Source organism: Montipora foliosa, chromosome 3 (assembly GCF_036669935.1).
Source record: "Montipora foliosa isolate CH-2021 chromosome 3, ASM3666993v2, whole genome shotgun sequence".
NCBI classification, from domain to species: Eukaryota; Metazoa; Cnidaria; class Anthozoa; order Scleractinia; family Acroporidae; genus Montipora; species Montipora foliosa.
The window spans coordinates 52,210,658-52,223,157 of NC_090871.1; the positions used below are offsets into that span (position 1 = coordinate 52,210,658).

Genomic DNA, 12,500 nt, shown 5'->3' on the forward strand with positions numbered 1-12,500 from the left:
AAGAGATAGCATGGATATCAGGGCTTGGACATAAATTACCTGTTCTCTTTCGGAGGAATAAGACAGTGTTGCTAGTCCAAGACACAGGGGTTGCGATAAGCCGTTCAAAGCTAACGCTTCGGCACTCTGAGGGTAAAAAAAAAAAAAAAAAGGTACATACACATTTTGCTTATTTCATCGCGCACTTCATTACCTAGAAAACTTGAAAGCATTCAATTCGCAATCAATAGAGATTTAGTGTCGCGTTTAGGGCATACACCAAAGGCTAGGTTGAAATTTGCGTCCTAATAGTGAATCGAGACAGAAAGTGAAGGCACCTTGGGCAGGCAAATTAGCTTGGGCAAAGCGGGCATGGACAAAAACCGCGTGTCGAATTTAGGTCTAACGCTACAACATTATCTGACGACAACAGGTTAGGAACCTGTCGAAACACAGAAATGGGTTTATCGCGATCGACTGGATTGATATGGCAAATTGACCACAGTAGAAAAAAATTCAGAGCTGACGTTTCGAGCGTCAGTCCTTCGGCGGAGCACCATAGTTTGTTTAGAAACTAGACCCTTTTATCCATCAGTTTTAGGAAGCTACCGAAACTGATTCTTGTACAAAGAGATTTTGAACTGAGCGCAGAAAAAAACTGAACCAAAACTCAATCAATTTAACTACTTCTGCAAATCGCAACACATGTGAACCATCAAACGAACCAATAGCTACGCAAATATACCAAAGGGACGCGTCACGCTGGAAAACACGTATGAGAAAGGCACGATTTTATTTTCTTGCCTCCTGATTGGTCGAGAATGGAACGTGAGACTTTTTTTTGGAAATAAGCACACTTAGCAATTCAAAACTGGATGAATCAAGAAATACTTAACACTCAGACAATTGAGAATCCTACAGTGGAAACAGGAATGCATAAATTTCTCTCAGGACTTTGAAACGTTGTATAGAACAAGGAGAACAACAGCATAAACCTACCATAGGTATTCTTGAGAGCGAAAGAAACAGATGCAGAATTGCTTCTGTGAATTCTACTTTCTCCCGAGTCTAAAAGAGAAAAAGAAACCGTTCTTATTCCAAATAAATTACTTCGTGACAGAATTGCAATTGTGCATTAACAGCAAAACTGGTTATTTGCCTCAACGGACAGTAGGGGGTGCAGGGATGCCACCAATGTGGCCCGGGTTCGATTCCGGGACTCGGCGTCATATGTGGGTTAAGTTTGTTGGTCCTCTACTCTGCACCAAGAGGTTTTCTCCCGGTACTCCGGTTTCCCCTCTCCTCAAAAACCAACATTTGACTTGATTGCGTTAATTGTTAATTTCAGTTTACTGTGTCCCCAATTGGTGCTCCAGCCCGCCTACAACGACTAGACACTTAAATAAGGTTCCGTTCCTTTTTTCCTTTCCTTTACACTGTGCAAAAAATGCACCCATAAAAAGTCTTAAAATGCATATAAGTACATGCATGCCGACTATATGGTAATCGTCATGAAGTGTCTCTTTGCGCTTCTCCCCGGCAAACTTCATTTATCATTCGTGTCTGGGAACACAAAGAACTAACGTCACAACTAACCTTACAAATTCTGCGCCTGCAGTAAATTCCCTCTAACCTGGGGCCTTTGCCCAAAGAAAGAGTGAATTAGATAAGAGTGTTGTTATGACATGGGTGGCCTCCCCAGCACAGTCATAAATGAGTCTATTTTTAGAATAATCGTTCCCGCCAAAATCAGTTGTCAAACAGAAGAAGCAACGCGTGACTTGGCTTCATCTGATTGGTTAAAATTGGCGGTCCTAGTTTGTTTGTTTCGCGCGCAAAGTGTATCTTAAAATAAATCCATTCGTGACAGTGCTGGGGCAAAACCGTAAAGTGATAGATTTCTCAACACTCTTATCTGATTCACTCTTGCCCAAAGCCAGTTTCACTGCTGATGCATGGTATCTTTTATTCACACAAAAGGCCCATCGGCACTTCGCGCATATTTCGTAGCAAGCCAAAGGAGGGGAAACATTATAAGGTTTTCTTGGTTTCTATTTTTCCCGTACCTTGATGCAGACATCTAATGCTTGCACGAGAGACGCAAAGAGCGCATGCTCTCTGAGTACGGGAAGCCACTGTCCAGGATTTGCCAGTAAAATGTTCAGAATCTCATCGATGATAAAGACGGAAAGTTCCAGGACCTATATTAAACAGATGATTACGAGATGAAAGATAAGTAAGGCGAAACACGAGAAAGGCCACCACATTTATGTTATGCCGCCATGTGGGATGACAAATGTGAAAGACGATGTTACGTACCCTGTCCTGTTCTTTTTCATGACTGGTGAATCTCCCTCGTAAGTACTCCAGGGGTTCACATGCCAACGGAAGCAGAGCCATTGCATAACTCCTGTTCAAGGTATCTGTCAGACATAAGAATTGACGAAGAACGGATTCAAACAATTGTGAAGAAAAAATATCATGCACGAGTATATCAGTTGGCCAACCGATCAGAAATCGTAGGTTTTTTGGGTTTTCTGCTAATACTCCCTAAATCCTGAGTTCTTAAAGTGCCCCTGTGACCAAAAAATCAATTCATATTTTTCTTTGGATTTCAAAACTATGTTAACAAAACAATAAGTGACCCACGTTTTAAGCCTTGATTTCAAAAAGACACCTCTTTATTTTAACTGGAATTTTCCTATTTAATGGTCCGCCATTACTAACATTATGTTCTTGAGAGAGCTGGATCGAGGAGAAAATGACGTCAGAGGCTCACTAGTTTAAGAATGCAATACGTGTGTACGCTGCAAAATTAATATGCAGGACGGGGGTTTTGGGCTTTCAGACTTTTAAACTCACGCTTTGCATATATAATAAGCTGCGTTCACACGCTGAAATTTTAAGCTAGTGAGCCTCTGACGTCACGTTTCCCTGGATCCAACCGTCTAAGTTCCTATCGGTCAGTTTTGAACGTGAGTAATGGCGGACCGTGAAATCCAAAACTTACACTCAAAGTAAGCGGCCTTTGGATAAAAATCAAAGCTCAAAATTTTGCCAGTCAGGTGTTAAGCAAACACACTTTCAAAATCGGAAGGAAAAAAGGAAGTGGTTTTTTTGATCACAGGGGCACTTTAAGGCTCTGAATCAAGTCAACAGCTGTCCCTTCTTGCTCAATGTTTATGATAGAAGCGAAGTTGTACCAGGGACTAGCCTAACTCTTGGTGGTCACTCGTCAGGGCTAGGATCATTTGATATTTGATTGTAGCTATCACTTTTCATGTAATGATGATGATGATGATGACGATGACGATGATGATGATGATAATAATAATACTAACACTAATAATGAATTATGACCACCAAAAATAAAGTCATCAAACACCGACGAGCTGATGTAAAAAGACCAGCAATGTCATGCAATAGACGTAGCCATCCAAGTTAAGGATGGTGATAATGATGATGAGAAGTGAATTAATATAACAACAACACCGAAGAACCCGAAGGAGAAAAAACCTCTCAGCACCATTGACTCCGTATGAGACGTCCGGGAATTGAGCCCGGGACGCACTGGTTGATGACAAGTGCTCTAATCCAACTCTGTGACCTAAGCCTTATCAGCTTCAGATGATTGAGGGCGGAGAAAAGCGAAACAATTGATTGCAACCCGCATGTTCCTGAAAGGTGGAATGGGGGACAAACTATACTATGTATAAAATGATCTCACCAGATAAGAGTTCACATCTGGCGTGTTGCAGCAGCACTGAAATCGACGAGAACATTGCGACACGAATGTGAACAAACAACTGTGTGTCACTCCTGTGTGCTATTTCCGTCACATCTACCAAGCACTGAAAAACTGGATTCAAATCCTGAAGGCAACTGGAAGGCAATTGAAAACCCAATAAAACGAATAAAGATGGTGCATGAAAGGAATTCAAAGCTGGCGAGAAAGCATGAGAGTAAATGAAAATCTCAACTCTCGATTGTGCGCACTTCCTTTCTATAGCTAAGAACGACATTGCATGGCCAAAATCAAAGAGCTTTATGTGATGAAAACGTTAGCCAACTTTAACTGGAATTTTCACAATCAACTGTCTGTCATTACTGATTTCAAAATCCAGAAACATCTGCATCGAGAGGAATTTTGACAACACATGCTCCCTAATAAAGCAATTTGAAGTCTCAAGCCTTTTATTTGAGCATGAACGCTCACTTTGAAGCAAACCAAACGAACTGCTTTTTCTAGCAAAAAGATGATCAAATCATCCCATCGCATACGAAATCGATGCATATACATGCGGTTGAAGAGAAGCGCGAAAATTTACCCTCAAGAAAATTTCTTTCCTTAGTCGTGCTATGCTAGTAACTGAAGCATTGCGCGTATGATGGCCAACCAGTAAAGGAAATTTCATCTCTGCAAACTCACCTTTTCCATCGCTTGAGAAGCATTAAAAACAAACTGCAAACTTCTCCGGCTGCACTTATGCTAATTACTGTTACATGTCTTGAAACCTAGAAGACAGGTAGAAAAACAGATAGTTCTCGAGTTGTCGCAAACACAATTCTCCCTACGGTACAGAGAGGTGCAGTCACCAGTGAGTGGTAATAACATGTTATTCATATAAGAGATTCGAAAATCAACTCCTCAGCTTCGATTGATCGAAGCATCAAGATCCAGTAGTCTGGATTTTGCTGGAAGGACTTCAAGTTCCGTACTGTTTCACTATTAATGTGAGAAATCGATTATTTTTGACTGCTTTAGATCAGTAACAATTTCAATTACTTTTTCACTTAAGCTTGGTAGCTGAAAGAGTTAAACACAGAATACGTTTTAATACCAGTGCATATCATCAATAGTGTGTAGACAACAAAGACACGGCCACCTTTATTATCAAAAAAGGGAAAAAGAAACAAATTTACTCCACATTCAGCCGCCTTCAGCGGTTTGTTTCAGGCGGGAAAAACCGTTCCTCTCGGTTTTGGCCCGAGGACTTGAAACTCGGTCCGTATTGTCCGAGATCTCGGGCAGTTTTCGAAATCGACTACAAGGTTTTTGTGTAAAAACAGACAGCACTTCACGTACCTGTGATTTCAATCCTTGCAGAGTATCATCCAAGATACCCCTCCTTCGCGCACTTTCGTTCAAACCAAATACCTCAGCCTGAAAAAAAAGGCAAGGTTTTATCTTCTTGATTAACTTGTTCCTCGCATGATGGAGAAGCACAATCTACTATCATCTCCGCAATAACAGCAAACAAATGTCAAATGATAGACCTTGTTTAACAAGCTCTACCGACGCCTAAGACCCTGGATTAACCTTTTTGGACTACTCGCTATAAAAAACCTGTTTTTCGCTTAATGAATTCTGGCGCCTTTGCCACGATCACCGCATTTCTCTTCAAATGCTTACGAAAAACAAACTTACATTTCAAAGCGACGTTTTTGTTATTGTAGCCTAAAATCTACTGAGAGGGTTGTACTGGCAGCCACACAGTGGAATTCACGTTACTTAGGGCGCGTTCGATTGACCCTATTCCGGAATAAGAATACGTGGAGTGGTGATGAAAATGGTATGTTTGGTGCATTTCGAAGAAGCAAGGATAATAAAAAGATGTTTAAAATAGCATTTTAGCAGATGTTTGACTATTTTATGTGAATGGCAGTAAAAACGAAGGATTTCTAATTTATATTCCGGAATACGGTCAATCGAACGCACCCTAAGTGAAGGCATCACAAAGTGACCCTCTAAGCATGACCTTAACACGTGAAGTTCTCAACCTCGTTCCCAGGGTGCAATCCCTTCCTCCCTTGGAAAGTACCTTGGATGCGGTTGGTCACGTGTCCGCTAGGTTTCTGCAGATTCCAGAAAAATAAATGAAGGAAGGGGCACGAAAGGTTAATTTTTTGTCTCCACTGAACTCATCTACACTACACTGAGCTCAGTGGAAATTAAAAATCACAAGGCGCGGGAATGCCTATGAATCTCAAACAAGTAATTATCTTTCGTATTTTGTTGGAGTACGTCCACTATATCTTTCCTCAAATACAACGCGTTCGGACAAATTACTTGTTTTACTTTTAAAATCACGTTTGTATCACCCGAAAGCAGCACAACCTCTGGTCTACCTTAAGAGCGTGGGCGCCATTTGGAAAAGAAGAATTGAATACTGTAGACAAAATTAAGTCGAAGACCCACCCTCCGAGTGCATTTCATTTGTATTCATAGGCACGTGACTAGCCGCAACCACTACCAGGGTACTTTCTCGAGGGAGGAAGCGAGAGGACCCTAGGATCGAGGTTGGAAGTTCTTTGGTTTAAGGCGACAACTTGTGACCTGTATACAAAGTACCATGAATCTCATGATACAGCTGTATTATTGGACATGCATGGGATTGAACCTTCTGTACTAAGCCAATAAGCCGACTAAAATCACAGTGCCCGGGTCGCAAAACTCAGCAGTAGTGCATTTTTACCGGCTCAAAATGTTTTTCCTTACCTGAAATGATGAACAAACAAGCAGAAATGTTCTCCAGGCTTTAAGTAGTTTAAGCTTTTCGTCTTCAAACTGTTCAGCTTGATTTTGCAAACCGGCATCAAGGGGATTCGGTTCTGAGGCCTTGAGAAACTTAACATTTACCATAGGAAACTATTAGTTCGGAAAGGTGAATAATCCAGGAAAATCCCCAAATTGCAACAAAACAAAGTCACGCTTGTACTCACTTTTCCCCAGTAGGGGTATCGTTGCTTCGAACAAAAAGCTCCCATGGAAGTCTTCAAGCCCCCATCAATTTGACCTCTGGTGAATCGTTAAATACACAAGGTTAGTTGCAAAAGCTCTTCCGCAAGTACGTATGTTACACAAGCGGCGCAAGCCGGTTTCGCTTCCAGGAACGAATCATAGGCTTACGGTAAGTGCGTTTTTGAGACGCAATTTCCTCAACAGTCTATATAGACGTCAATCCAGTTTATGTTTTTTTAATCACCTGAACAGACAAATGCTGCCCCAAAAATATTGCCTACCTCATCTCCGGCCACAAACGGGAATCAACGTGGCTGGGTGGTTAGGGCGACGGGTCCACAGACCCGCAATCTAGTCCTGCTCCGGCCGACCATCCCGAATCTCTCATCGGCTGAAATTCTTTACTTTTTCACGTTTATTTCTTTTTTTTTAAGAGTATTAATGGCCCTCAAAATACCCTTAGGGGAGCGGTGAATACGTACTAATTAATTACCCATGTATTGCATTCTCTGGTTTTCTTGCAAAACGCAGATTACCTTGCGACATAGTAGGTCTCCAAAGCAATAATCTGAAAAGCGTAGCAGCAGATCTCGAGGTGATATCTGTAATCCTGCAAAGATAAAGGTTCCGACATCATTATTGGTTTTCTTTATTTCACATTAAGATATGTGGCCATGTTCGGAGCCAAAACCTCGAAAATGTTTTTGATACTTTGCAATACCTTCCCTTCCACAATGTTGTTTTGCTAAATGGACTCAGAAACTCGCGTGCAAACAACATTGTGAGGGGAGAGTGAGCTGCGAAAGCTTCAGATCTGTATACTGTATTTGTGTACTGTTCCAAGGAACTTTGCCACAGACCGCAGTTGCCAAAGTTGATCAAACCGTAAACCAACCACAAAGGTTCACTTAAATAATAACAAGAACAACAACAACAACAATAATAATAATACTGATAACAATAACAATAACAACTTTATTTGTATAGCGATAATTCCAAGGTTCAAAACCGCTTTCCAATGACAATAAATTAAAAACTAGATTATAAAATTATGTACATAAGAATAAAAGTAAATATTTACAAAAAATGTATCTCTAAAAAGGGGTATAGTCAAATAATTAATCCGGCAATAAAAATATTATGATTAACAGACAAAGACAAAAAATAAAACAATAACCATTAATAAGAAAAAAACCCATGAGATATCACTCCAACAAGAAAACAACTGTAAACCTCAGAAAATATTGTTTACGATCAATTTTTAGAGACTCTTTTTTTCAAAGAAGGCGTTATATCCGAAATAAATGAATTTCAAAATAGCGTATTTCTCTTTTAAAATTTCACGGGTGCCGTCATCTTGAATAATTGTGACGTGATACGGTTTCCCTATTTAAAGACTCCTGTTTCAGAACAACGAGGCAATCATAACACGTCACAGCTATTCAAGATGGAGGCAACAAGGAAATTTGGAGTGAAAACAAGGGATTCTAGAACTCACTAAAATTTCAAATAAATTTGACTGCAAACATTTCCTTTGGTTAAAAATTAACCTTTAGTAAAAGTGGCGGTTTGCAAATGAAAAAAACAGACCAGCCAACCAATGCCACAAAGCACTTGTGTCACGTGGTCAACGGTAACCCAAATAGCCTCTGTAACGTCACGTGTAAACGCTCTTTTAACCGGGTACAAGTGTTATGTGAAACAGTGCGCCAAATGGACAGAACTTACCTCTTCCAGGTCTGAGCGAATTCCAGATAACAAAGGATGTGTTAAATTCTCCCAGAATTTAGGGCTGTTGAGGAAAAGAATTCCAAGAATTTTAGGAGCTGTTACACTCCGCAAATTTTTCTTGCAAATTGTCTCGGAAGTTTTCTCACATTGCGAAACAAGTTAGTGGATGGATGTCACACTAGGCAACATTTCTAGTACTTTCTCTCGCTTTCGATGGTCACGCGAGGTTAAAGGCACATTTCCTTTGGCTGGTGCCGAAAACCGTTGTGACACAAGTTGCAGGACAGATGGTACACGATGCAATGTTTGAAAAATCCCTTCCAACCGTTGCGTGAAGCTTTGTGGAAAGTAAAACTCAATTCTACTTTCCGCAACCGTTTCTGCAACTTGCCTCGCAACGTTTTTGGCCGTTTCCCATGATCCCTACTGAGCTTTCAATGTCCAAAATGAACGAAAATACTTCACTTGGAGCAAATTGACAATTAAGAATAATCCTTCAATTGAGGAAGAGACTTGGTTGCTCTGGAGACACAGGAAAATTCAGTTTTCTCCATTGGTTAGCTTGCGAACAATAAAATCTTGAACCGCAAGTAAAAAAGGCCGATGATCAGACTGTCTTTGTTTAAAACTACGATGTTACTTTTTGCTTCGTTCTGTTCGAAACAAAGGGACACATCCTCCAAGTTGAGGCCACTTAAAGCTTCATATAGAGACTCTTCAAATGTAATGCTTCTGAGCGCCGCCTCGTTTAGAAAATGATATGTGAGTCGTCAGACTCACACAAAATTATGAACTCCGGAAGTCCTTAAATCTGGGACTGCAAAATCATGTTTCCAAAGCCCTTCGTTTTCTCGTGCTAAGGCCCCGCCGGCTAAGCGAAACGATGGGAGTGGAGTTTTAGGGTACAAATGGATTTTCCCCGAAATATACAACTACTTTCAAATGCCTCGTCAATGACAAAATCGAGCACACCTCACTAATCCTTGATTACTGCTAGTTTATGCACTACAGCTTGGTAATTGTGGTCTTATCAGCACTCATTCTAACCTCTTTCTAACAGCTGTAAGAGCAGCATCTCTCCGATCAAGCCACAAGGAAAAAAGCACTAAGTAAGCTGCAGATACCAGTTGAGCAGGTATATAATGGCCAGCCTGAGAATTCAATGACAAAAGTCCTGTTGAGAAACATTCTATTCAGTCCTGGCTTGAACAAAGGGAACTTGAAAGCTCTCTTGGAATTTTTTCCTTCATCTGGAATCAGCCTCCTTAAATAATGGATGGGTTTGTATCAGATTTTAAGTTCAAATCAAGTGGGAGTCGTGAAGTATGCAATCTTCAAATGGCTACCAAGACACAGGCCACGTACACGAGGACAGGCCGACAGGTTTCTGCTTCGCAAAAGGATACCAAAAGGCCTTGCAAAGTTAAAACTCAATGATACTGAGTAGTAGATTCTGCCGAATACCGCTAAGTCAAACTCTAGATATCGCACAGCCACGAGACAAGCATTTACCTGTTTTTCAGGATCAATAAAATCTAAAACTGCGTGAAGACAGCTGTTCTGACCAATAACAAACTCCTAACAAGAGAAAAACGATTCAAGAGTGGTGACAGCGGTTTCGAAAAACGAAAACTAACAAACTGCCGATCACAACAGAAGAAACAAAGGATATTACAGGGATACGAGAGATACTTTCAGCACTCGAAGATAGACTTCGTATCCGCAAGCGCCCATGTAATGTTCGGTTTATTATATAGACATTGATGAAATGTCCAGATTTTAAAAAAAACGTGTTTTACTCATTTTCGAAATGATGAAAAAGTGGTCACCAACCGCTAAGCCGCGCATGTTGTGTAACATGAAACAAGATATGAAAGTTATGAAAAACAAATCCTGATAATGTAAACTTTCGCAATAAAAATGTTAATGTAGAAGAGAAGAATTATATTAAAGCACAAAAGTATCTTACAATGAAGGGGAAGCTCGCGTTTTATTGGCATCTTTCTCCGCGCGAAAAGAATGTTTGTTACAATGGAACCCAGATTTCGCACGGCCACAAATACAAGGGAGGTAGCTATCGAAGAAGCCCACAAGAAAATTCTATCTTTTGTTACGCAATAGGCCATTTCCGAGTTCATGTCTGCTTCCTCTTCAAAGCGAGTCTAAGTTCTTGTGATGGTAATTAGTTCTACTTTAAATACGAATGAAAACTTCGCACTTAGACTCGCTTTGAAGAGGAGGCAGACATGAACTGGCAAATGGCCTTATTTCAACCAGCTTTGAAAGGTTTAAAGAACATACTATTTGATAAATGGCATTTAGTTCAAAACCAGCCTAATCTCAGAGAGATATTCAAGGAAACTCCCTTGATCTCTTGTAGAAAAGGAAAATCGCTAAAAAGATATGCTTGTCAAGCGAAACTGTGAAGGTTTCACCAACATCATTGACACACTGCACGAGTCGCGTTTGTCTGCCAAACACATTTTACTCACTTTTTACACAAAACTGAAATTTTTAAAAGCCTCCTTTTAGTTTTAATGGGCAACAGGTCTTTTAGAAGGTGGGCAACAGAAAAAAAGACCATAGGCACTGGTTTTAGTTTTGTTTTATCGTTTCGTTGATTGTTTCATTGGTCCTGAAAAGCCCCTATGGCAAGTGGTCAATCAAGTATGTATTGTATTGTATAACTGTTATGTTATGCTATGCTTCGCTTGAACTGATGGATTCTTTCAGATTAGAGAGCACAGCCCATAAACTAGCTTAATAGCTGCACTACTGTAAACTTGCACGCAGCACGCACACTCACTGACTCATTCACTCAACCACAATGATAAAAATAGACCACTTTCGATATATTAAAATTCAGCCCTGAACAAAAGGCATCATCTCGAGGCTCTGGGGAACAAATGTAAGGATTTTTCCCCAGAGCCTCGAGATGATGCCTTTTGTTTAAGACTGAAGTTTAATATCTCGAAATTGGTCTATTGAGCAGCAAATTTATCGGTGCCTTGGGAGCACGGCAAGGTCACAGTTCACTTTGATTTTACCGCTGATTGACCAAAAATGTGGTGTGTGATCTTCATGCCAATCAACGAACGTAAGACCAAAGCACAGAAATCACGACATTTCTCGTCGATACTCAAGCGAAACAGTCTGGATTATGCCAAAGCAAAGCAAAGCAAAGCAGCACTGAGAATTGCATTTTCCATAAAATGAAAAAATAGATCGTAACGCCTTATTGCAAAGCATTATGGGATTGAAATGCGGATAAACATCGTAAAAAATGTCTTTGTTTTGCCAGCATATTAATTCCATAATGCTTTGGGCACTAAATCGTGACGTCAATTGAAAAGAGTGCTATTAGAGATTGAACAAGAAATTAATATTTGTTTTAATCAGCTCACTTTATTTTCCTTGGAGGACAAATCAAGGAACAGTTCGACCAAACCAGGCTGAGTTTCAACTGCAGTGGATATAAATTCCAGTATCACCACTTTAAGTTTGACATCCTGAAAGTAAAGTAGGAAACAAGAGGACTACATTTTTAATGAATAAATATAAAGACTTCCATGAATAGGAGGACTTGAAAGTTCAACTGCGCTTTTTTACTCGGATATTTTTCCGAGTATCCCCGAGTCCTAGCTCCCACGAGTCTCATATAGCTCAGTGGTAGAGCATCTGAACTAGTAATTCGAAGGTCATAGGTTCGACTCTTGCAAAGGAGCTCTTCGGTGTGCTTCTGAGCATCTCCTAGTCATAATTGATAAAAAAAAGATACGCTTCTTCAGGTTTTAAATGGTTAGTACGCTGGAGCACCGATGGGACTTTAGTTTTTTATATCAGGTTTTTGTCGTATTAAAAGACATTTTACTTCAATAGGGGCAAACATTTAGCTTCACCAAGGACACTAAAAAGAGACGTTCAAATCGAGGTTTCAACGTAGTTTTCCTTTACTGTTCAGCCAACAGTGGAGTTGTCTCAAATTTCACACTCGACACGCAAGTACCTCAGTTAATGTCTTCAGTCTGGATACAAAAGCATCTCTCAA

At 40.3% G+C, this 12,500-nt stretch overlaps 1 protein-coding gene across 5 annotated transcripts in view; it reads right to left on the minus strand.

Moving 5' to 3' along the window:
- LOC137997638 (nucleoporin NUP188-like) overlaps nt 1-12,500 on the minus strand; it is an 82,481-nt gene that overhangs the window by 12,081 nt on the left and 57,900 nt on the right. For all 5 annotated transcript variants that reach the window (XR_011122541.1, XR_011122542.1, XM_068843732.1 and 2 more), the window contains exons 33-47: nt 12,459-12,500; nt 11,857-11,961; nt 9,965-10,030; nt 9,500-9,603; nt 8,450-8,513; nt 7,258-7,331; nt 6,703-6,778; nt 6,479-6,607; nt 5,066-5,143; nt 4,409-4,494; nt 3,707-3,861; nt 2,299-2,402; nt 2,046-2,180; nt 979-1,047; nt 40-126 (exon numbers count right to left, since the gene is read on the minus strand). The exon at nt 12,459-12,500 is cut by the window's right edge and continues 48 nt beyond it. Coding sequence is in view for 3 of the 5 variants with exons in the window: in XM_068843732.1 (XP_068699833.1) it covers nt 40-126; nt 979-1,047; nt 2,046-2,180; nt 2,299-2,402; nt 3,707-3,861; nt 4,409-4,494; nt 5,066-5,143; nt 6,479-6,607; nt 6,703-6,778; nt 7,258-7,331; nt 8,450-8,513; nt 9,500-9,603; nt 9,965-10,030; nt 11,857-11,961; nt 12,459-12,500 (1,374 nt within the window). In the remaining 2 variants the exon portion in view is untranslated. The remainder of the gene's footprint in view (nt 1-39; nt 127-978; nt 1,048-2,045; nt 2,181-2,298; nt 2,403-3,706; nt 3,862-4,408; nt 4,495-5,065; nt 5,144-6,478; nt 6,608-6,702; nt 6,779-7,257; nt 7,332-8,449; nt 8,514-9,499; nt 9,604-9,964; nt 10,031-11,856; nt 11,962-12,458) is intronic.